Source organism: Mastigoproctus giganteus, chromosome 1 (genome assembly GCF_048544385.1).
Source record: "Mastigoproctus giganteus isolate SK-2022 chromosome 1, ASM4854438v1, whole genome shotgun sequence".
Classification (NCBI taxonomy): domain Eukaryota; kingdom Metazoa; phylum Arthropoda; class Arachnida; order Uropygi; family Thelyphonidae; genus Mastigoproctus; species Mastigoproctus giganteus.
In genome coordinates, this window is record NC_143575.1 from 68,432,769 (window position 1) to 68,459,797 (window position 27,029).

Genomic DNA, 27,029 nt, shown 5'->3' on the forward strand with positions numbered 1-27,029 from the left:
CTTCCAGGATGGTCAGAAAAGTCAGCTATATGCTTTAATTTAGCAAAATGCAATCTTACACCTGGGGAAACAGCAACCCCAAAATAACTTATACACTTGGAGTTGAACTAAAGTCAGTAGTGGAGGAACAGGACTTGGGAGTTACAATACGGTCAGACATGATGTCCGAGAATTGTGGACAGGTTGCAATGTTGCATGGTGTACTATTGATGATTTATCGAACATTTGCTAGTAGAGATAAGGACGTCATAGCCACATAAATGCGATTTTATAAATTATAAACTATTTTTTTTATATTAGTACCGAAAAACCGGTATTTTTATATCAATACCGGTATTTGAATACTGGTAAAAAATTAACGGGATCTCGGTATTCTAAGCCCTAGTCAGGGCTCTAAATAATGCAGTTCTGGGACTGTCTGAATGGCATACCCAAACTCTTCCAGATTAATGGAACTAATTAATGCATGTCAAGTACTGCAATAAGTAAATTATGTATGTTTCCACAAAGTGTGCGATAAACTAATTTAAGGTTCTTTGTTTTTTTTGTTTTTTTTTTTTTTAATTATTTTTGTTCTGACATTTATGGAGTTTTTTTTACCTGAAATCCAGTGACCCCAGGATCTGGCTGATTTTTAAGCAATAAATCTAACAAAGCATGAATTGTCAACATCCAAGCACTGATAAATAGAAACGTATCAGTAGCTTACTTTTTCCCAATTTCTCAACATGATTTACTTATGTTTATTAACTATATTATTTTATTCTTTATTATTCTTATAACCTCTTGAGTGGAAAGAAAAATTTAGAAATAAATTCAGGTGCAGTCAAATTACTTTTTTTTTTTTTTTTTTTTTTTTTATGTAAACCCCAAACACGAGAGGTATTGGAACCTATAGTACTTAGTACCATGCTGGAGTTGGAGTTTGAGATGAAAGGAGATATTTGTTGACATTAGATTTGAACTTCTGTAGACTATAATTGTCAGGAAATACGCACGAAGGAAGGTTGTTCCAGAAAATGGCAGTTGAGTGAATAAACGAGGAAGATGAAAAGTTGGTTCTGTGAGTTTGAAGTTGGACAGTAAATGGATGTTGGCTGGTGGCAGCACATGTTCGGATTGTTTTGAAAGAGAGAGAGAGAGTGAGCGGGAATTATAGAAGCCAATTCAGAAGAACAGCATCCATGGAAGTATCGGTAGAAATGGCATGCAGCAGAAACAGTACATCTATGGGACAGAGAATGGATAGACTCTGTTAGAGATGAGTCATTAATTAACCTAACTACACTCTTCTGAATGGAATCAAGAAGCCTGAGAGAGGTTTTGGGGGCACCACCCCAAATGTGGGAACAATATTCCATGGTAGGGCTGATTTGCAATCTATATAGAGTGAACAGCTATTTGGAAGAAAAGTAACACCAAGAGTGAAAGAGAAAACCAAGTTTTTTAGATGCAGAGGAAGCAATATTTCTAATGTGCTTGTGCCAAGAGAGATTAGAAGTCAGGGTAATCCCCAAAAGAGATATATCATTTTGCCTAGAAATCGGAGTGTCACCAAAGATAAGCATAGGAGCAGAAGAATCCTTTTTGCAAGATATAAGACAAGCCTCAGTTTTAGAAGGATTGAAATCAACTAAGTTGTCTTGCCCCACAGGAGAATTACCTGAAGATCGGCATTTAAGGAATTGGGAGCAGATTTTCGAGAAGTTGAAGCTGATTGAGCATGGCAAGGTTTCTCAAAATGGAAAGTGGAATGCAATGTGCTATCATCGGCAAAACTATGGATAGGATTTCCAGTCAATAAAAGAAGGTCATTAATATCCAAGAGGAAAAGAGTGAGTGAAAGAACTGAACCTTGGGGTACACCGGCATTAGTGGAGAAGTTAGAAGACAGAGTCATCTACCATCACCCTCAGTGAGCGATCAGAAAGAAAACTGGATAACAAATTACAAAAAACTGTTGACAAACCATAAGATAGAAGGTTGTTTAGAAGACCTTTATGCCAAACACGATCGAAAGCCTTTGAGATGTCAAGAGCAACTACTTGTGTTTCACCGAACCTTTCCACTGAATTGTCAATAAATGGATAACATAAGCCAGAATATCACCAGTGGATCGACACTGGCGGAATCCATACTGGCGATCGTTGATCAGATGGAAGGTTTCTAGGTAGTTTAAGAGTTGGCGGTTAATTGATTTGTCCATTACTTTAGAAAGAGTAGAAGTAATTGCAATGGGATGATAATTGGATGAGAGGGATTTGTCACCCTTTTTTAGGAACTGGCTGGATATGACCAAATTTCCAAGCAGAATGAAAAACACCTTTGGAATAAGAAAGTGAAAAAAGCGGCAAAGAATAGGAGTAAGTTCAGGAGCACAGGTTTTGAGAACATTTGGAGAAATACCATCGGGACCTGCAGCTTTCTTAGCATCAAGATTCGTAAAAATCCTTCTGACATCCTTTTGACAGAAGACCACAGGGGGCATTGAATGGAGCGTGTTGGGAATGGTGGGAGGTGTTTTACCAAGATCATTAATACATGAGCTGGAAGAAAAATGGGATGCTAGCAGGTCAGCTTTATCATTGGCTGAAGTGACAACAGAACCATCTGGTTTGGACAGAGGTGGGAGCAGAGACGGGCAAAAGTTGCGGCCAATAGCTTTGGCAAGAGACCAGAATGCTCGGCTACCATTGGGGCAAGAAGCAAGTTTTCTACTCTTAGCCTGTTCAAACTCCAGTTTGGACTGATTAATAACTGCTTTACAATTGTTGCGAGCTTTGGTGTAGGCAGAAAATGAAACTGAAGAATTAGAAACAAGCCAATTACGATATGCAACATTCTTCTCTTGATGAACAGCCTTAGCACATTTATTGGAAAAGCAAGGTTTATATAAAGGACGAGATCTTAAAGTGGAGTGTAGGATAAAGGATTCCATTCCTGCAAGAATAATTTAACTGACACAATCTGAGCAAACGTTGACATCAGAAGTTTTGAAACAGTAATCCGACCAAGGAAAAGAAGAAAATAAAGCTCGCAGGTCACCCATTTTGCATTCTTGTAATGCCAAACAACACGAGGTTGGGAATAGCCATGAGATAAAGGCTCCATTGGAGAAGAGACAATCACCGAGTTGAGATCTGAGGTACCTAAAGGACCTCTCACTTCGACCGTGTACTTAGAAGGGTTGTTTGTGAGAAACAGATCAAGCGTGTTGGCTGTATGGTTAGGATTGTCTGGTATTCTTGAAGGTAAATGAACAATCTATGCAAGGTCATTAGTAATTGCTAAAACCTCAGCATCTCGACCATGTGAACATTAAAATCACCAAGGAAAATTACCTCACTGTTATGAAAGTTAGACTGGAGAAAGTCAAGTTGCAAAGAGAGGAAGTCAAAGAGCTCCAAGTGATTAGTGGAGTTGAGAGAACGGTAGAGACAACATATGAATTTGACACAATAAGGTAGAGAGATTTTAAGCTAGAGAACATCGAAGAGAGGAGATTCCAAATTACCAATATCGAAACGGACATGTGCACAAGTACCACCTTTGAGGCGAAAGGAATCATACAGCGAATAATTTGGGCAACTAAGATGAGCAGTAGTTGAATCAACTGTTAACTGAGATTCTGTCAGAAAAAGTACATGGGGTTTGGCAGACTGCAAGTGGAAATGGACATCATTGAGATTAGAATTGAGACCACGTATATTTATGAAATGAATGAGTAAGTGTTTGGGAGGTTTAGATCTTTTTGCAGATAAGCTTACTCTATTAATTTGACAGCTATTACATACTAAAGCTATTACCTACAAATTTATTCAGCAATGCTCCATTTAAAAAAATAACAAAACCAAGAATTAAAAATAAACAGAATCCTAAGTACCTCATGGGATATTTTTAACAATGGTCCAGGGAGATCTGCATACATGAATAAAAATAAAAGTAGTTTAGATTTTATTTTCTTTTTATTAGAGCAGGGTACTGTTTCAATGCAGGAATGGAAGTAGTTTCAGAAAACAATGCATCTCTACATTTTTTTTTCGGTGATAAACATCTTTTTTAAAGTTTTCCCATCATAAATAAAATCTTTTTTATATTTTTCTTTCATAAACATAATGTCTGTTTTTTTTCTGTCATTAAACATAATGCAGTACTACTTTATTTTCTCAAACTACTTCAATTGCAGCACTGAAATAGCATCCTACCTCATTACTAGACTGCTGCATTAGGCAGCAGTTTAGTAATGAGGTGGAAGTTTAGCAGTTTAGACTGATTAATATAGACCACTAATATAGGTTTTTTAATACATGTAACAGACATTATCCTACCCATTAGAAGTTTCTCATCCAAGGAAACACATTGCTTAGCTGCACATTTAGACTCAGTACATTTATTCATCATTATATGAAGTTGCTAATTTAGGCCACTTGTTGTCTGAGGCACGATCCAAACAGGTCTGAAGGTGGTCACAAACTTATTGGGTGAGTCACAAAACTGTGATGACGACATGCATTGAATATTAGCATTAGCATTAGTAGAGGCATTTGATGCAAGAAAGCAAGCTTATGCAGCATCAGCCAAAAAAAAAAAAAAAAAACCCACTTCCACTTCACCCCTCTGTTCGTTCAAAATACCTGTCCAGCTGAGCCTTAAACTTATTTAGGCTATCAACCTCCACTACAAGGGATGGAAGTCTGTTCCACCAACCAACCACCCCGCTGGCTAAAGGCAAATTTCCGCACGTCTATCCTACATCTGTCTTTCCTCAATTTGAATTTATGCCCTCTCAGGTGATTTTTCTGAGCTAGAGGAAGAATCCCATCAGCATTGAGCATGCTCAAACCATTCAAGGCTTTATACACCTCTATCAGATCACCTCGCTGGTGCCTAGTCTCCAGACACTGTAATTTGCAAAACTTAAGCCTTTCTTCGTAAGAGCACCCCTATGTTCCATTCACTAATCTTGTTGCCCTTCTCTGTACTCGTTCCAGCAGCTCTACATCCTTCTTGAAATGAGGCCTCCAGACCTGTATACAGTACTCTAGGTGTGGCCTGACCATTGCCTTATACAAGGGAATAATCACTTCCTTATCCCTGCTGGAAAAATTCCTGTATATCATTGACAATACTCCATGAGCTACTCTTGCAGCCCGTCTGCACTGCTCAGAGAACTTCATATCTGCCTGCACAACCACCCCCAAGTCCCTTTCATTCTCTACCACTGTCAGTGTAGTACCACAGAGTTGATACGTTGCTCTGGGGTTGCTGTTTCCCATGTGTAGTACTTTACATTTGTCAATGTTAAACTTCATTTGCCACCTCTCAGCCCATCTGCTCAACCTTTCCAGATCCTGTTGCAGTAGCATAGTGTCAGTAGTGTCCTTGACAACCCTGCCAACCTTTGTATCGTCTGCAAACTTGGAAATTAAGCTTAATATACCATCATCAATATCATTTATAAATACAGAAAACAATAATGGACCCAACACTGAGCCCTGAGGGACTCCAATAATAACATTAGTCCACGATGAGCAGTGTCCATTGATTACCACTCTCTGTCTTCTCCCCCTCAACCACCCCTTTATCCATAGCAGCAATTTGTCTCCAATGTCACACTGCTCCAATTTGTGTAGCAGTCTTCCATGTGCAACAGTATCAAAAGCCTTTCTAAGATCCAAGTATATAATATCAAAGCTATTCCCTGCATTCAGTTCTTTTGTGACTGCATCATAGTATCCAATCAAATTGGTCAGGCAAGACTTCCCCTTAACAAAACCATGCTGTGTCCGAGCTATAACTGAAGTCCTGTCTAAATGATCCTGCAGTGCTTCTTTAACCAGTGCCTCCATTAATTTTCCTGGAACAGAAGTTAAGCTCACAGGTCTATAATTACTTGTGTCAGCCTTTGATCCTCCTTTGTGAATTGGGGTCACATTTGCACATTTCCAGTCTATGGGTACCTCCCCTGAGTCCAAGGAAGCTCTCATAATTATGGCTAAGGGTTTGCTTACTTCCTTTGCTGCCTCCTTTAATATAACTGGATAGATCCCATCCACCCCGGGTGCCTTTCTTGTGTTTATCTTCAACAACCTCTCCTCCACCTTACTCTCAGTTATTTCAAGATTCTGTAGCTTACTGCTAGAGTTGAATACACCTCTGGCATTCCCCTTGCTGAATAACTCCTCATGTGTGAATGTCGATGCAAAATATTCATTTAGTTTGTTAGCTACCTGAGCAGGATCATCAACAATTGACCCATCAATATCAAGTGGACCAATCTGATTCATCCCCTTCCTTCTAGAGTTTACATAAGTAAAGAACTCTTTGCTGTTTTTCTTTGCATCCCTTGCCAAGGATTTCTCGTAATCTGCCTTCGCCTGCCTAACCTCCTTTGTAACTTGGTTGCATATCAACTTGTATCTATCATAGGCTTCTGTGTCATGTGTTAATTTGTAAGTATCCCATGCATTTTTCTTCTCGGCCATATGCCTCATTAGTTCATCTGACATCCATTTTGGCCTAAACCTTGAACAATATTTCTTAGTTGGTATGTAAAGCCTAGTAGCTTCCAAGATAAGTTCTTTGAATGCTTCCCATTTTGAATTTGCTGTTGGTAACATCATCAGTTGGTCCCACTGTATAGAATTTAAATACTGTCTCAGTCCATCGTAGTAGCCTTTACGGAAGCAATAACCCTTCCCTTTACCCCTAATGGTAGTTACCTCTTTGAGTAAATCCCACTTCAGCACACTGTGATCACTGCCACCTAGTGGTTCATTTATCTGCAGATTCTTAATGCATGAAGAATCACTGCTGATAATCAAATCAAGAGTATTACTCCCTCTAGTTGCCTCCCGAACATGCTGATGTAGAAAACAATCATCCAATAAATCCACAAAAGCCTTGCTAGTGTGTCAGTGACCAGCCCACAAATTCCAGTCAATATCTGGGAAATTAAAATCCCCCATTATAAGACTCTGATTTACTGGCCCACTCTATTTCCCTGTACAGTTTCTTATTATACTCATCAGAGTCATTAGGCCTATAGCACACTCCTACTCTCAATTTTGATCTCCCAATGCTTATGTCACACCAAACTAACTCAACACTGCACTGTCCAGCGATGTCGACTGGCTTCACTTCCTTGGTTTTTTATTGTGTTTCTTAACTAATAGCATAACCCCTCCCCCCTTCCTATCCAGTCTATCCTTTCTGTAGACGTTGTACTCCCCAAATTCCAGTTCTGCATCCCTTATATCTGTGTGACACCACGTCTCTGATATCTCAACAATATCTGCCTTTGATGTTTTGAGCAATACCTCAAATTCATCAAATTTATTTACTAAACTCCTAGCATTGGTGTACACGCAAGTATACCTGCACCTGTTTCTATTGTTAGCTACCCTAACACAACCCATGTGTTTACTTGTACCGCAATGGTTCCCAGCAGTCTCTGAAATATCATGCATCTTGTTTTTCAGGCTTCTGCTCATTCTAATAGAAGCAGTGCAAGAATCTCTTTCACCTCTGCCAGTGGCTACTGTCAATCTATTGGTCTTTGTCTCCCCCCAAGCTAGCAGTTTTCCGACCCACCTAACACTGCCTCGATAGCATCAGCAAATATTCTTGCACCCTTTCTATTTAAGTGTATCCCATCCCTGTAGAAGCAATCTCTCCTGTTAACAAGTACAGTCCAGGCTGAAAAAAATTCTACCCCTTGAGCCTTGCACAATCTTTCCAGGGCCGAATTGATCGACAAGGCTCTCATTATATACTCCCTCCTATCGTGTCTGGGCAGAATTGCAGACACTTTCAAATTCAACCCGACATCGAAATATATTCAACTAACTAATGTCATGTGTTTTGAACAAAAGCAGATACCAGACATGCAGTACACAAATCTGCATGTTCCATTGTTTACCACTGTTAGCACTGTGAAGTATGATTAAATGGTCTGCATAAATGGTATCCCATTTTTAATAGAATAACATTATTCAATTAAAAATGATAAGTTACTTTTAGTTGACTCATAGATAAACAGTCATTTCTAAAGAGCATAAATCCAGGATCTTTCACTGTTGGCACATGTGTCCTTAGACAGCCATAACAGAAAACCATAACATAGTGTTGCCTTATGTTCTCAACTATCTCTCCCCCCCACTACACAAACCCAACCTGAGGAATAACCATTTATCACAACTCTCAGACTCCTACCCTGAAGCCACTTTGCTATTCATTTAAGGATTTTCCCTGTGATTCCAACCTGTTCCAGCTTATAAAGTAGCCATTCATCTGGGAATAAGTCAAATGCTTTGCTGAAATCTAAATAAACAATGTCAAAATTACTCGTTAAATCAAGCTCACTAGTGACCCAGTGAAAATAGCTAATGAGATTTGTTAAACATGATTTAACATGATTTGTTAAAAAAATAAAGAAGCTGCGTATCTTTCAGAATTCCATTTCTATCTAAATGCTTCTGAATTCCACCCTTGATCATTCCCTCCACGTTTTTCCCTACTACTGACTGATGTTAGACTGACTGGTTACTAATTTCCCACTACACTCTTGAAACTGCCCTTATGTATTGGAATACATTGGCACTTTTCCAATGAGCTTACGGTGCTACATGGCATAGAAGCCATGTAGCACCGTAAGCTGTTATAATTTCCTTTCCTGAAATTATAACCCATTTTTTTGCCTTTAATTACTGCTACCTCTCTTTTCATTATCCATCATAGAACTCCATGATCACTTCCTTCTACACATTCCTGTACTGTCAAGCCCTATTATGTCATCTGATTCACGAGTGATGATCAGATCTAGAATATTCTTTTCCCTAGTACTTTCCCTGACATGTTGATACAAATAACAATCATCTAGTTGATTACAGAACAGTTTAGGGCTAAAGCCTCAGGTTACATAAGGACGTTAACTGACGTACAATTTAGTGCAACTACATTTCTGTACGTAGCCAACCACTTAAGTAGTTATAAATTGGCATCATTGAGTATATCTCATATTGTGAATACCTTCACAATGAGTTGCCATGATATTGCACTACCTTGAATAAATAATGCTTCAACCAGAGGAGAAGACTATTGTTACTTAATCTCAGCAGATACCATCACCCATACGGCACCATTTCGGAGCTTACTGGCTCCTCATCAGTGGGTGGGCAGATATCCTGGTGTTGCAATGATGACAGCCCAGTTGTGAAATATAACTCCAAAATATGAGAGATGCCTGATGGTGTGGAGTTATTTAGATTACAGAATAGTTTAGGGCTAAAACCTCAGGTTACGTAGGGAGTTAACATCCATACTGATACCGTCACCCATAAACAGTGCCGTATGAGTGATGGTATCTGCTGAGAATAAGTAACAAGTCTTCTTCTATGGTGAAGCGTTACTTATTCAAGGTAGTGCAATATCATGGCAACTCACTGTGAAGGTATTTACAATATGAGATATACTTAATGATGCCAATTTATAACTACTTAGTAGTTGGCTACATACAGAAATGATGCATTTGTACTAACTTGTATATCAATTAACTCCCTACGTAACCTGAGGATTTAGCCCTAAACTATTCTGTAATCTAAATTACTCCACACCATCAGGCATCTCTCATATTGTGGAGTTATACTTTGCAACTGTCTATCATCATTGCAACACCAGGGTACCTGCTCACCCACTGATGAGAAGCCAATAAGCTCTGAAACGGTGCTGTATGGGTGATGGTATCCGCTGAGAAAAAGTAACAATAGTCTTTTCTTATGGTGAAGCATTACTTATTCGAGGTAGTGCAATATCGTGGCAACTCATTGTGAAGGCATTCACAATGAGATATACTTAATGATGCCAATTTATAACTACTTAAATAGTTGGCTATGTACAGAAATGATGCAATTGCATTAACTTGTACGTCATCTAGTTAATTTAAAAGTTTTGTCTCCCCCATGTCTAGTTAATTTAAAAGTTTTGTCCCCCCCCATGTCGAGTTTCCTACCCATTTGCCCCAATCAATTAGAGGCAAATTAAAATCACCCATAATAAGACAGTCATGCTTACCTGCCCATTCCATTTGAATGTAGAGGCTCTCATCGTAATCTTCACAATCACCAAGCCTGTAGATTACTCCCACAATCGTTATGCCTTTGCTTCCAACTATCTCGCACCATACAGTTTCTACACTAGCATATGAAATGTCTGAATCCAGGAAAGCTTTCATCACCCTCAGGCTACTTTTGATAAGAAGCATGACCCCATCACCTCTTCTATCTGCCCCATCCTTCCTAAATACATTGTACATACCATACTGAAACTCGTTATCCCCTATCTCTGGGTGGCACCACATTTCTGTAAACCCTGTTATGTTAGCGTTACTTATCCTAACCAGCAATTTGAATTCACTCATTTTACTGACAACACTTCTGATATTACTAAGAAAGTAATGTCAGTTATGGGAGATCCACTAAAAACTGGGCTAGAATGGAAGCAAAATAAATAAATCTGCAGCCACTGCAGGATGGAGACCTCCTCAATAAGACATGTTGTGAGAAAGGGACCATAATCTGCCATGCTGGTCTAGTGTGGGTTGGTAGATCAACCGTATTTAGCAGTCAGGGGCTGATTGGTTGGTTGTATTGGTGTTTATTGGCACACTGACAATGGAGATCATAGTGCACACAGCAGTCATGGGCTTGAATCCCCCATATACTCAAAAAAGAGTATGTGCTATTGCACTTCCACTCCTAACCACTCAGTTACAGAGTGCACATGCGCGCACACACACATGAATAAAGTGGCCAATGCGAACAAACACAAACTACTTGGTAGTTAATACTGTGGTATGTCTGTTAATGTGAAAATAAGAATAATCCCTACAGGGGTTGAGACTGATCTCAACACAGGAAATAGAAAACATTAATAATTAACTAAATTTTATGTATTAAACAAATTTTGATTAGGTATTAGACATAATTAAGAACAATGCTTCTACTAGCAATTGTAGTTAAATTGCATTTAACATCCCAGACAGCATGCAATATGGAGAGTCTTAGTTTAGAACACTACTCAATAATACAGTTTAGGTTTGAAGTATTCAGCCAGGAATTTATAAACGGTTCACAGCATTCAATTCAACAGATCAACAGTTTAATCCAAATTGGGATTAAACAACTTTAAGACAAGTGATATGAGTGGTGATTAGGAAACCAGGGGTTGAGATTCCATTAGAAAAATAAGTAGAGCTTTCTAAGGATTTCAAAATAACCTCAATGAGGCTGAAACACCTTTTTTTTCTTGAAATGAAAAAAAAAAAAAAAAAAAGCCATCTAAAAACAGGAAATTTTGAGAGCCCATCCTCCCAGCAGGGGAGCTTATTTTATTAGTTTGACTATTCCTGATTCATTAAAGTAAAAATTGTGAGGATGGAGAAGGCATTAAGCATCATTGATGAAATTGTTAACAAAGAAGAAGAAATAAATCGGAGTTAACTCAACTCCTTGATAAAGCATGGTCTCAGCAGCATTCCCACATGACTATTAAATATGCTCATCAGTCACAGCTAGCAGAAGCAGCTAGATGATGTACTAGTTGAAGCTCCTAACGTGTCAGCAACAAGTTTGGTCTAACATAACTAGCAGTAAGTCTAGTGCAAATTAAAAATTGCATATTTTAAATGTAATTAACTTTGGGATTAAACATTGCACAACAAAAATAAATTGGAGAAGACTAATATATCTCAACCCTTGGTTTCCTAATGGTTTCCTTGGTTTAAACTAGTGGAAGTGCTGTGGCTCAGGAGAGAACTGGGGGGGGGGGGGGGGGGGCAGTTGTCCTCTGAATCACAGGCTATTGAAAGGCACTACTTGTTTGATGTTTGTGGAACAATCAGGAATGGGACATATTGCCAAGGGGAATGTCTTCGTGTGTGCGTGATGTAAGGAGTGCAAGGAAATCAAGCGCCAACTCGGCATTGTTATCGGCTTATTGAGAGCTTAAACGTCAGGGTGGATGCCCTCAAAGGATTTAAATTGAGGGGCCCAATCAAGCTCTCAGCTGCCCTGCCAGAGCTTGCACTTGAACATCACGCAACACAGCGACAACTGCCAAGGCAGAATGCGCTGGTCCAAAAGGAACTAGTTGTTGTAGGTGCCTCTATTGTCAGGGAAACAGGGAACATATTGTGCAAAAAGGATAGATGGAACAGGAACAGGGTATGTCTGCCAGGGGAAAAGGTTGATGACGTTGTAGGGCAGATATCATCCTTTAATGGCACAAAGGGTGATATTGTTTTACACATTGGCACCAATGATATTAAGAGTAGGAGACCGGCAGAATTACTTAACAAGTACAAGAAAATGCTGAAAAAAAGCTGTGAGTTAGGGTTGAACTTGAAAGTGTCTGTAATTCTGCCCAGACACGATAGGAGGGAGTATATGATGAGCTCCTTGTCGATCAATTCGGCCCTGGAGAGATTGTGCAAGGCTCAAGGGGTAGAATTTTTCTCAGCCTGGTCTGTACTTGTTAACAGGAGAGACTGCTTCTACAGGGATGGGATACACTAAAATAGAAAGGGTGCAAGAATATTTGCTGATGCTATCGAGGCAGTGTTAGGCGAGTCGGAAAACTGCTAGCTTGGGAGATACAAGGACTAATAGATTAACAGTAGCCACTGGCAGAGATGAAAGTGATTCTTGCACTGCTTCTATTGGAATGAGCAGCAGCCTGGAAAGAAAACAATGGGAACTTACAGGACTGCTGGGAGTTGTTGTTGTTGGGTTTAACGACACATAGGCTGCTAGGGCCATATTGTGTCTTTCTAATGGTGAATATGAAATATTAGCTTAATTATGATAACTATATTTTATGATATATTCCTATACGATTTAGGAAAGTAAATAGTTCTTTTTCATTGGAAGTCAGTGGAACAAGTAAATACATGGGCTGTGTTAGGGTAACTAAGAGAAGTACCAGATGCATGTATACTTGCATGTACACCAATGCTAGGAGTATAGTTAATAAACTCTATGAGCTTGAAGTTCTAGTCAAGGCATCAAAGGCAGATATTGTTAGGATATCAAAGACATGGTGTCACACAGACATAAGCAGTGCAGAACTGGAATTTGGGAAGTACAATGTGTACAGAAAGGATAGACAGGACAGTAAGGGAGGAGGGGTTATGCTGTTAGTTAAGAAACACAAAATATAAGGAAGTGCATCCAACTGACATTGGTGGACAATGCAATGTTGAGTCTGTTGGTGTGACATAAACACTGGGAAAGGAAAAATGAGAGTAGGTGTGTGTTATAGGCCTAATGAATCTAAGGAGTATAATGAGCAATTGTGCAGAGAAATAGAGTGGACCAGTAAATTAGAGTGTCTTATAATGGGGGATTTTAATTTCGTGGATATTGACTGGAATTTGCGGGTTGGTCACTCACACACTAGCAAGGCTTTTGTGGGTTTATTGGATGATTGTTTTCTACAGCAGCATGTTCGGGAGGTAACTAGAGAGAGTAATACTTTTGATCTGATTATCAGTAATAATTCTTCATGCATCAAGAATCTGCAGATAAAGGAACCACTAGGTGGCAGTGATCACAGTGTGCTGAAGTCGGATTTACTCAAAGAGGTAACTACCATCAAGGGTAAAGGTAAGGGTTTTTGCTTTCCTAAAGGTGACTATGGTGGTCTGAGACAGTATTTAAATTCTATACGGTGGAACCAACTCATTACCAACAGCAAATTCAAAATGGGTAGCATTCGAAGAATTAATCTTGGAAGCTACTAGGCTTTTCATATAAACAAAGAAATATTGTTCAAGATTTAGGCCTAAATGGATGTCAGACGAACTAATTAGACATGTGACAGAGAAGAAAAATGCATGGGATATTTATAAATTTACATGTGACACAGAAACCTATGATAGATATAAGTTGGTCTGTAACCAAGTTACAAAGGAGGTTAGGCAGGCAAAGGCAGATTACGAGAAATCTTTGGCAAAGGATGCAAAGAAAAACAGCAAAGAGTTCTTCACTTACGTAAACTCTAGAAGGAAATGGATGGATCAGATTGGACTGCTTCACATAGATGGGTTGACTATTGATGATCATGCTCAGGTAGCTGATAAACTGAATGAGTATTTTGCGTCAACATTCACACATGAGGAGTTATTCAGGGAGGAGAATTCCAGAGATGTATTCAACTCTGGCAGTAGCCTAGATAACCTTGTAATAACTGAGAGTAAAGTGGAGGAGAAATTGTTGAAGATAAACACAAGAAAGGCACCTGGGGTGGATGGAATCTATCCAGTTTTATTAAAAGAGGTGGCAAAGGAAGTAAGCAAACCCTTAGCCATAATTATGAGAGCTTCCCTGGACTCAGGGGGAGGTACCCATGGACTGGAGATGTGCAAATGTGACCCCAATCCACAAAGGAGGATCAAAGGTAGACATAGGTAATTACAGACCTGTTAGTTTAACTTCTGTTCCAGGAAAATTAATGAAGGCACTGGTTAAAGAAGCATTGCAGGATCATCTAGACAGGACTTCAGTTATAGCTCGGTCACAGCATGGGTTTGTTAAGGGGAAGTCTTGTCTGACTAATTTGATTGGATACTATGATGTAGTCACAAAGGAACTGGAAGCAAAGAATAACTTTGATATCACATATTTGGATCTTAGAAAAACCTTTAATACTATTGCACATGGAAGACTGCTGCACAAATTGGAGCAGTGTGGCATTGGAGGCAAATTGCTCCAATGGATAAAGGGATGGTTGAGTGGGAGAAGACAGCAAGTAGTAATCAGCAGACACTGCTCTTCGTGGACTAATGTTATTAGTGGAGTCCCTCAGGGTTCAGTGCTGGGTCCATTGTTGTTTTCTGTATTTATAAATGATACTGATGATGGTATATCAGGCTTAATGTCCAAGTTTGCAGACGATACGAAGGTTGGCAGGGTTGTTAATGACACTAATGACAGTACACTGCTGCAACAGGATCTAGAAAAGTTGAGCATATGGCTGAGAGGTGGCAAATGAAGTTTAACATTGACAAATGTAAAGTACTACATGGGAAGCAGTAATCCCAGAGTAACGTATCAACTCTGTGGTACTACACTGACAGTGGTAGAGAATGAAAAGGACCTGGAGGTAATTGTGCAGGCAGATATGAAGTTTTCTGAGCAGTGCAGACGGGCAGCAAGAGTAGCTCATGGTGTATTGTCAATGATATATAGGAATTTTTCTAGCAGAGATAAGGAGGTGATTATCCTCTTGTATAAGGCAATGATCACACTACATCTTGAGTACTGTATACAGGTCTGGAGGCCTCATTTTAAGAAGGATGTAGAGCTGTTGGAATGAGTACGGAGAAGGGCAACAAGATTAGTGAATGGAACAAAGGGTTGCTCTTACGAAGAAAGGCTTAAGTTTTGCAAATTACAGTGTCTGGAGACTAGGCACCAGCAAGGTGATCTGATTGAGGTGTATAAAGCCTTGAATGGTTTGAGCATGCTCAATGCTGATGGGATTCTTCCTCTTGCTCAGAATAATTGCCTGAGAGGGCATAAATTCAAATTGAGGAATGATGGTTGTAGGATAGATGTGCGGAAGTTTGCCTTTAGACAGCAGGTGGTTGATTGCTGAAACAAACTTCCATCTGTCGTTGTAGAAGTTGATAGCTTAAATAGATTCAAGGCAGAACTTGACAAACATTTGGAGTCGAGTGGATGGGTGAAATAAGGGTGTCTTTTTTTTTTTTTTTTTGGCTGATGCTATATAAGCTTGCTTTCTTGCATCATGTGCCTTTGCTAATGCTTTCTGTCGTTCTATAAATTCCTAATTTTTTCTTTCAATTGGAAATTCTTGATCAAAGCACAAAACATAATTCACTAAAATATTAAAATTCACACTTACCTGCTGCTGAAGTACAGGAATTGGAGAAAATACCAATAATTGCCGAAATAACATTTTCTTTTTTTCACTTAAATGTACTGCCATCAATACAGCAATTTGATATCCCCGTTTTGAGCAGAACTGACGAAGTGATAATTCGAAATCAGGTCTCTTGAAAATAGCCTAATGAAGAGAAAATAAGTACATTTGTTTCTGAACTACAGAAAATTTTCTATTTTATACATGCCTGTGTTTTACAGGGAATTATAATTAAACTGCTTCATTATGGAAGCTCTGGTTCAAAATAATTAATTACATGCAACTGAAATGTGGAATGGAAAATATACAGACCACACAGAAGTGAAAGACCCAAAAAGTGTTAAAAAGATGAAACTGCAAGCAGTAATATGCTGTGTTTCAGTCACTGTGCCTATGCACAACAGACATCAGTGGTCATAAAGACAGGTGACTGCAGAGCTGGCACAGAAAGTCAAATATTGGTGATGCTTACTGCTAGAAATACAGGTCACAGGTAATGCAGTGGATAGTGCTGCTGCTCTCAGTGTGTATGTGTGGATAAAAAAAGGAGTGGGCTTGAAAAAAACCCCATAGAAGAAAAAACCTCTGGGTTTTCTTTAACCTAGCAGTGGTTGTGCCCCAAAAAGTTACAATGGGGGGAGTTGAGTGGTACCTGACAGGTGCCCAATTTTGTTTATTATTTATGGGGAAAGTTTTTAATTTTTTGGAATTCTGCTTGCAGCATACTAATATTTCATCTTTTCTTTATAAACTTCAGTACTTATTTTATGCAAAAACATTTTAATTAATTATGCTATATATTTTATTTGTTATTTTAAAAAAAAACAAAAAATATATTATTGGGGAAAAAATTAAAAGTCATTCATAAAACATAAGCATGAAACTAATGGCCTCTTCCATTTTTAAGTTGAGAAGAGCATTATGGGCGTGAAATTTTAAAATTATATCTGTGTATATAGTGGATTCCGGTTATTTGGGCCACCAGTTAATCGGGGCAGCCGTTTATTTGGGACAAATCTTAAAAAACAGAACCCAATCGAGAAAATAGCCAGGGTTTACTTCGCTTAATTGGCACAAAATGCCGTTTAATCAGGGCAGGAGACCGTAGCACTGGAGATTACCCTACGATTGTCTCCGACTGTACCACGTAGTTCGGTCGGATTTCTGGAGGTCACAACCATAAAACAATTAGCAGTCACCTGTTTATTGGGCTTTTCTGTTACGGCAATCTATCATAAACGGATAGTAAACTCAATCTTATTGAATTTGCGATAATACTGACAGCTGGAATTCTGTGGGTTATTATGGTAAAATGTGTTTACAGTTCCATGGAATCTTCTCTTCATTCTTATTTTTAAAGCTTTAACTCGTTACTCCATTCTCACTTGCGCATATTGTGTTACATGCAATTTGTGTGTGCCGTGTTTTTTGTTATTGATTGCTTATCTTTTTACTGTTTTAAATTTTGACCCCCACCCACAAATAACAGTATAATTTGGGATCACTCTTTCCCAATGCAAAACCTTGTGAAAAACCAAGTGGAAAGTGGCAGCTAAGTGTTAATGCATTTTGTTGCATTAACACTAATGCAACGAAATGCATGTTGAGAAGTGGAATCGATTTAATATATGGATTCCACTTGAAAGTGAAATCCATATATTAAACCCATTAAAAAATTTCGGCCTATTTTATTATAAATTAGAATCCACAAAGAATGTTAGCAAATTCGGGGGGAAAAATCATCCAGATTAGTTTTCTATTAATAACGAAATCATGATAAGTGATATTAATTAGTGAATCTTTTAATCAGTACTGTTTTGCTGCGATTTGGTATTAAAAAAAAATAAAGGGCTAGAAAAAAAAGAAAAGTGTCATGGCACTTTTGTCATGCACAGTTACTGGAGTGTAAAGATGTTATAAAATTATGCACAAAGGTGTTTAATGTGTGAAATGTATCCAAAGAAGAATGATACTGATTTAACTTATCAATGGTGTTAGTTTTGTTATAAAAGGTATATATTTATTAGAGTATGTCACCATTGCAATGCTTATAGATACAACAGAAGGAAACAAATATTTTTCTATCAAATTATGTTTATGTGATGCATTTTTCATTATATACAAAGAGAATATTTACACTTATTTTAATCATTAATATGTCTAGTAATAATGGTTAGAGTATATCTACTTTACATCTATAAATGGCATTTCATTAAAAAAAAAAAAATCCTGTTTATACGCTGGCGCGAGAACTAGGTCGAGCAGTTTACAATTAATTATATTGACAATGAACGAAATCATTAACCGTATTTAACATTGACAATAAACTATTTTATTATAATCATTTGCTGATTTATATTTGATCCACGTCATTTATATAAATGATTGTCCCAATGAAGCAGCGATCAACTCGATTGCTCCAGGGACCCCAGACGTCCCGAATGTCACTACTTGTATTGAATGTAGCAAAGCCCGATGAATTTTTTTGGCTGCTTGTTATACCCACCGCTTCTATTTCACAAAAATAGTAGGCAGCTACTAACATTGTTGTTCTACCTATGCATAAAAAAAAAAAAAAAAAAAAAAAGTACCGTAAAATCGGCCCAGGAAAGAAAAAAAAATTATATATACACTGGTGTTCAAAGAAAGTGCATCACCCCTTAAAATTGTAATTGTTGTCCGAATAACGTAAGTATATGGCAATATTTCTTACAGATTGCATCAGATAAGATTGACACGTATAGGTGATGACGTAATATTGCATCAGCTGTTACTTTCAGCTATATAAGCACAAACAAGGAATGACTGCACCTCTGAAAGAGTTGCAGTCATTCCTTGTTTGTGTCAGAATGGCGAGTTACGTGCAGTTGACGCCACGAAGGAAGAGTGCTATTGTTGCTTTACATGAGAAAGGATGTTCTTCCCTTCATATTGCTTATAGAGTGTCTTGTAATCAGTCGATAGTGAGTAGATTTCTTTCCAAACTCAAGAATACTGGTTCTGCTGATAGGAAAAAAGGAACCGGATGCAAACGAGTCTCTACGCCAAAACAGGACCGCGTTTTGAAGCGTTTATGTCTTAAAAACCATAAAGCTTCTTCGTCTGAGCTGAAAAGAGAATGGGAAAAACATACAGGAGTGGTAGCAAGTGCAGTAACAGTCAGAAGACGCCTCTTCAAAAATGGAAGCCCTCCTCACACGAAAAATGAAAGAAGTCCGATTAATTTGGTGTAAGGAGCATGTCAAATTGATCCCCAAGCAGTGGAAGTCATTATTTTCTCGAATGAGAAGAAATTCAACCTGCATGGCTCTGATGGGAGACAAACGATTCGCCGTAGATGTGGTGAGTAATACATACTATCCAGACTGTATGGTGTCTACAGTGAAATTGCCTACCAGCCAAATGATATGTGGGTGCATTTCGTATCGCGGAGTAGGTCACGTGCAGTTTATAAAAGTTTCCGTAAATGTCAATGGATACCTGGCTATATCAGTGAACAGAAATGTCAACTAGTTTAGTTAGTATGTACATATTACAGTACATATTAATTATTCCGATTATCACATATATTCTTCCGAATTTCACATATCATTTAATTTTTTAATTGGTAAGGTAATAAAGGGTAAATTTGTGCTTAATATATCTTTGCTTTTATAGACTGTGGACAATATTCCTCGTATTTTCGCTAATTAGAATCACTGTTTAATAGAATTAAAATTCAATTCACAAACGTGATCACGATGACCGGCGCTTACTATACATTGTATAGTGAACAGTACTTTACTATGGTGAGATGGTCAGTTCGTTGTAACATGATTTGATTGTAGAGTGAACTAATTATAAAGGGGGGATTACATTGTATTTTTTAACTATTTACATGAAACTTCGGATAATTGGGGCAGCCGCTTAATCGGGCCAAAATGCACTAGTCCCAATGTGTCCCAAATAACCGGAATCAACTGTATATATTTCTGAGCATATATTACTTATGTAAGCAGAAATCTGAAGCCAATTTTAATAATTCTACTAAAAACGAAAAAACAAAAGGGTTAAATCATGAAACAAACATAATCCTAACAACTGCTTCCATTAATTGGCACAGATAATAAAAGTTAATGGTGCAAAATTTCAAAATTATTCAATCACCCTTTTTTGCAGCTTAGAATTTTGTTTAGTACAGGTAGTTCTCGATTTCGCGAGTTAATTTGTTCCTAGCGCATGCTCGTAAAGCGAAAACTCATAAAACGGGAATTTATTTCCCATAGATATAAGGTTAAAAATAGAGGTTACATTCTCAACAATGAAATTAGTTAGCTAATTAGTTTATGTTTAAACAATGATTGATTTATTGAAAGAAATGAAAACGTAGCCTGTAAAATCAAGCAAATTATAATAATATAGAAATTATTTACGATTTACAAATGTTAAAGAACGTTTATTCTTCATCATCATTGACTATATGAACACTCGTTGATCACTCATTATTGGGTGGGCACTCGCTGGTTTGTTGCACAAGGAGTCGTCTTCTTCAGAAATATTTCAAGAGGTGCTTGTTTCCAAGATAATCTTCTCTCTTATTTATAAATTGCACGATTGCATGCATAAGCATTTTTTTAACGGCATGCACAAATTGCAACTAACACTAACACGATTTGCGTGGAGTAACAAGTTTACGAAGCTTAAAAAAAAAAAAAAGGAATGAAGAGAAGATTCTGAAAATTTATTTATGTTTTTTATATGATCAAAGATTTCAGAAAAGGGGAAACACATTTCACCATAATAACTCAAAAACCTACACAATTCCAGCTATCAGTATTTTCACAAATGCAATAACATAGAGTTTACTACTCGTTTATAATTGCTGGTACTAACAGAAAAGCCGAATAAACTGAAAAGTGCAAATTGTTTTTGTTTTATGGTCGTGACCTCCAGAAATGTGCTTTAGAAAAATATTACAAAGGCGTTTAAAATTGATTCTTATAATGGAACATATGATAATGATGAAAGTGCATTTTAATGATTTGAATTGGTAATTTACAAACCAAGCTCATGACCTTTAAGGTCATATAAAAGGTCATGACGAGTGTGACCTTAAAGTCACACTCGTCACCTTAAAAATTACATTTTAGAGAGTTAAATAGCTTAGTCATACAATGAAAATTTCAAGCTTAAAAATTACATTTTAGAGAGTTAAATAGCTTAGTCATACAATGAAAATTTCAACGTGCAAGATCTTGAAATGAATTACCAAAAAACACAATATGTTATTGGGTTCAACATTACGATATTTTAACGATACTGGTGTAAAGCAGGGTACACTGTATTGTATAGCTATATTGTATATTTTTTTGAGTAAATCAAAAGAATTCTGCTACTCTAGATCTCATGGTCTTGATCTTTTTTGGTTAGTTGAGAAAATGGGCTCAATTACTCACCAACCTGGCACAAATTTGTGATAATTCAACATGCCTAGAAAATTCCTGATTTTTTTTTTTTTTTTTTTATTTTCATTGCTTGGAGATTTGGCATTAAGGTATTCTTCTCTGTCTAGAATCCAAGACATTCTTCTCTATCTAGAATCCCTTTAAGCAGTCTCTTATGCTCTTCTTGATGCACTTCTTGTTCATGTACTTCCACATGATCAAGAAGAGCATAAAAGATTGCTTTTCAAGAAAGTAGTGATGTATCAACATGATCATTTATTTGGTGCACTGCTATACATATCAAGTTCATTCAAGATGATTTTCATCCGGGCTTGGAAGATTTGTTGTTGTTGTTATTCGGTTTAATGACACACAAGGGCTACTAAGGCCAAATTACGTCTGTTTATCGTTAATTCACAAGAAGCATATCCTTAGAGAGGTTAAATTATATGCTTCTGTACAAGCCAATATGTTTTAGATACAATAAAAGTTCAATATTTGCTTCATTTCCTAAGAAATGAGATAAATCAGCTGATATTTTCAACGTGGAGAGTGACTGAAAAGTGTTTGATGGATGGTTGAATGTGAGGCACAATCAACCAGAAAATGAAGGACTGTAAGTTGCTTGTTGTTTGTTTGTTATTTGGTTTTTAAGAGCATTAGCAACTAAGGCCATATTGCTCCCGGGATATGCGGTGGTCATTCCGACCTTTCCACATCCTCTGTATTTGGTGGTGATGGGCTTGAACCCCGGTCTAATCAAGAAGCGTGTGCTACGCACTGTTGCTCCTGCCCACCTGACTACAGAGGTGCCCTGTAAGTTGCATCTGACAGGATGAGCATGTGGTGGGTTTTCTCCCAATAATAGATGAGTATGATGAGTGTGTCCAATTCTGAGTCTTGTCAGTACCACTTCCTCTCATTTGTTTCGTTGGAAGCCAGAGAGCCACAGCTTTGGATCTTCTTTTATCTGGTAAAGTTTATTGTTGGTGTCACTTTTCCAGATCTGTGACCATTTATCGTAGCACATTTGGGTATAATAGACTTATAGTCAGAGTAAGGAACCTAAGGATGTTCTGAGAGAGCAGATTCAGGATGTTTAGCAACAAAGTCAGCACTTACATTTCCCAGAATTCCAGAATAGCCAAGGATCCAGCAAAAACTGATTGACTAATTGGACATACTGCAAGAGAATAGCTGGAAATGAATCTGTTTTAATGTAGGATGAGAAGAGGAGAAATTCTTCCAAATGGCAGAGACAGCACTCAGGGAGTCTGTGTAAATTACGGCAGATGAGATGGAAAGCTCAATAATCTTACTAAGCACTAACGTAATGGGATATAATTTCAGCTGTGAAGATGTTGCAAGCTAGTGGTAGTGTGGCTGAAATCGTACATAAAGGAAAAGCTGCCGCAGCACCTACCATACAGTCAATTTTGAAACCATCTGTATAAATTTTACAGGCACGGCTGTTCATAGTAGCATGAGCTGAATGTAACTGTCTGATACTGCACGGAGGTATAATATTTTTACCCCACTGGAGGAAGTGTATATCTTGAGATATTTCTTCCACCTTGGACATTTATCCAAGGTGAAACATGTGCAGTGTTGTGTCTTGAAAAATTTCATTTAATTTGACATTCCAACTGTGAACGAGCTCTTTGATCCTGAGCGAGGTAGATCTATTTTCATTTGGCTTGCTCTCATATAAGACATCCCACTAAGTATTATAAAGATACTCCCAACTTGGGTGTGATGGTAGACTCTGGATCTTAGCAGAATAGGGAAGCAGTAGTGTTTTCTCCGCAGGTGTAATGGGGGGATCATGCACTTCAATATAAAAGACTTTGGATCGGTGAAGTCCTGGAAGCTCCTGGCACAGTTCTCAGAGCACTGTGATGGAATCGCATTTAGCCGTTTTAAAGTAGTGTTCCAGGCAGAGCCATACACCGGACATAATCTAATAATCTAGCTGTGAATGGATTAAATTTCTATAAAGATGCAGTAAAGTACATTGATCAGCTTCCCATGACATTGACGAGACCGATCAAAGTATATTCAAATGTTTTATACAAGAAGTTCTCAAATAAGTGATGTGAGCTTGGAAATTTAGTTTGATGTCTAATATTAGTCCAAGAAATTTAACAGTATTAACACACAGGATTGGAGTATGGTTTATTTGTAGTTCAGGTTCAGGATAGAGAGCTCGCTTCTCGCAAAAGTGAGTGACAGTGTATTTCTTTTCTGATAGTCTGCAACCATTCCACTGAGTCCAGGATTCTATTTTGGTTATGGCAAGTTGGAGCTGCCATTCGATGGTTGTTGTTGTTCTTTGGGTTTTTAGGAGCATTAGCAACTAAGGCCATATTGCTCCAAGAATATGCGGTGGTCATTCCCTGACCTTTCCACATCCTTCGTATTTGGTGGTGACGGGCTCGAACCTCGGTCTAATCAAGAAGCATGTGGTAAGCACTGCTGCTCCTTCCCACCTGGATATGGAGGCACCAAATTCGATGGTATTGATACTTCAAGATTGACATGAAATAGTAAGATCATCTGCATACATATAAGTTTGAACAGTTTTTTGGATATCTCGTGTCGTGCTGCTAACTCGGATTGAAAACAGTGTTGGATTAAGTATTGATCACTGCGAGACTCCCTATTCCTGAATGTGAGATGTAGAGAGTAAGTTTTTATATCGGACCTGAAAATAATGCAATTGTAGGAAATTTTGAATTATTTCCGGCAAATGGCCCCGAAGACGGTAAAGTTCCCTAATAATACCATGACGCCATGTGCCTTTTCAAGTCTAAATTGACCATGGCTAGATGTTGTTTCATGACAAAGGCATTGCACATATGAGATTCGGCTTTGATAAGCATGTCAAGCATTGATCTATTCTTCCGAAAGTCATACCGTTGTTCTGCTAGGAGATTCTCTAACTCCAGGATGTAAGTGAGTCTGGTATGAACCATCCTTTCGAAAATTTTTCCGATGCAGCTCGTAAGAGATATTGGCCTGTAATTTTCAACACGGGAAGGATCTTTTCCTGGTTTTGGCAAGGTGATAATGAACGAATGGTACCAGGAAGAAGGAATGGCATTTTCACAGAAGATCTGATTATAAAAAAGTAATAGGGATCCCAAGTCTTTTTCAAGTAAATGTAGCATAACATAATGAACACCATCTGGACCTGCTGCACTATTGGAAGATCTGTTTAATGATTCTTGAAGTTCTATTAATGTAAAGGGTTGGTTGTACGGGAATGAGTGGTACGAGAAGAAGTTGATTTTATACCATTCTGCATTTGTTTGATGTTCTGGAAGGTGGACGCATAGGAGGCAGAAGCAAAGATTTTAGCAAATGATTCTGCTAGTGCATTGGAAACTTCTTCAGCTGTAGATAGGTCTTTCCCTTTCCAATGAAGTAATGGAGAGGGCAGTCAAATGAATTTTCCATTTAGCACCTGTATTCTTTTCCAGATGACCAGTGTATCCATGTCTTTGGTGATGGTTGAGGCAAAAGCAATCCATGAATCCCGTTTCGCTTTCGGCCTAAACTTGTCTAGCTTTTGCTTTGAGTCTTTTATAAGCAACTGGGTTACTAGTGGTGGGATACTTGTGGAAATTATTCCAAGCACAGTTTTTTCCGTTTGGCAATTAAACAATCTTCATTCCACCAGTGATTTTTGTGTTTGCGATATGGCGTGGATTTTGGAATGGAAGCATTAGCTGCAGTCGGAATCTGATTGGTTATATAAGTATTTACTTCATCAATATGTTGTCTTTGAACATAAAATCTGTCTAAGAGTATTTGGGCAGAATAGCCACCCCAGTTTGCTTTTTAAAACTGCCAATTGGATTGTTGAACAGGATCTGGAGTTACCCCTCTTTGTAGTGAGCAAATAATTGGAAAGTGATCACTGTTAAAGGGATCGGTTAATACCGACCATGTCATGATTGGAAAGATGGATGGTGAACAAATTGACAAGTCTATTGCAGAAGCAGATCCTGTTGGCAGGTGGATGTATGCAGGAGATCCAGAATTTAATGAATTAAGATCATTATTGTTCATGAATTCCTCCATCAATTTGCCTCTTCTATCCATTTTAGCAGACCGCCAACAATGGATGGTGTCCATTAAAGTCACCAAAGAGACAAATTGGAGTTGCGTTATGAAATCAGGTTGTCAAGTTCTGAATGCAGAAATGGTAGAGATGGTGAAATATAGATGGAATCAATGGTAACTGCAATACCAACTACAATACGAGCTGCCACAAATGAACTCCTGTCTTGTCTGTGTATCAATTTGAGAATTTTGGTGAAACTTGGGTGACAAGGATGTTTCCAATAGACATACACCTATGGGACTAAATTGTGCTAGTAAATCTCTTAAGTCATCAGAATGACTGCTTAGGCCTCTGCAGTTCCACTGTATAATGTTATGCATTTAGATTTAGCTGAGGGTGATTCATTTGACTGTTTTTTGTGTGTGGGACATTTTTTCCAGTCTATTTTTGGGAATGTGGGGCATCCGATATCCATGGTGTCATCTGCATGGAGTTCTAGAATGGGCTCCTCCTCATTATCTAGAAGCACATCTACATCCATACTGTTGATGGGAGACTCCATTTTTTAGAGCCTGAGTCAGATTTTCCTCAATGAGGCTGAGAATATTGATTGGAGTATTTGTGGCTTCACTAGTTTTTTTTGGAGGATAATATTTTTTAAAGATTGAAAGGGTAAATTTAACCAAATTCGCTAGAGAGATGTTTAGCATTAGCATTAGTAGAGGCATTTGATGCAAGAAAGCAAGCTTATGCAGCATCAGCCAAAAAAAAAAAAAAAAAAAACCACTTCCACTTCACCCCTCTGTTCGTTCGAAATACCTGTCCAGCTGAGCCTTAAACTTATTTAGGTTATCAACTTCCACGACAAGGGATGGAAGTCTGTTCCACCAACCAGCCACCAGCTGGATAAAGGCAAATTTCCACACGTCTATCCTGCATCTGTCTTTCCTCAATTTGAATTTATGCCCTCTCAGGTGATTATTCTGAGCGAGAGGAAGAATCCCATCAGCATTGAGCATGCTCAAACCATTCAAAGCTTTATACACCTCTATCAGATCACCTCGCTGGTGCCTAGTCTCCAGACACTGTAATTTGCAAAACTTAAGCCTTTCTTCGTAAGAGCACCCCTTTGTTCCATTCACTAATCTTGTTGCCCTTCTCTGTACTCGTTCCAGCAGCTCTACACCCTTCTTGAAATGAGGCCTCCAGACCTGTATACAGTACTCTAGGTGTGGCCTGACCATTGCCTTATACAAGGGAATAATCACCTCCTTATCCCTGCTAGAAAAATTCCTATATATCATTGACAATACACCATGAGCTATTATTGCAGCCCGTCTGCACTGCTCAGAGAACTTCATATCTGCCTGCACAACCACCCCCAAGTCCCTTTCATTCTCTACCACTGTCAGTGTAGTACCACAGAGTTGATACGTTGCTCTGGGGTTGCTGTTTCCCATGTGTAGTACTTTACATTTGTCAATGTTAAACTTCATTTGCCACCTCTCAGCCCATCTGCTCAACCTTTCCAGATCCTGTTGCAGCAGCATAGTGTCAGTAGTGTCCTTGACAACCCTGCCTACCTTTGTATCATC

The 27,029-nt window shown here is 38.2% G+C and overlaps 1 protein-coding gene across 1 annotated transcript in view; it reads right to left on the reverse strand.

Moving 5' to 3' along the window:
• LOC150090874 (uncharacterized) overlaps nucleotides 1-27,029 on the reverse strand; it is a 628,907-nt gene that overhangs the window by 420,845 nt on the left and 181,033 nt on the right. Inside the window, exon 8 of the mRNA XM_090375379.1 lies at nucleotides 15,925-16,086. Coding sequence (XP_090231505.1) covers nucleotides 15,925-16,086 — 162 coding nt within the window. The remainder of the gene's footprint in view (nucleotides 1-15,924; nucleotides 16,087-27,029) is intronic.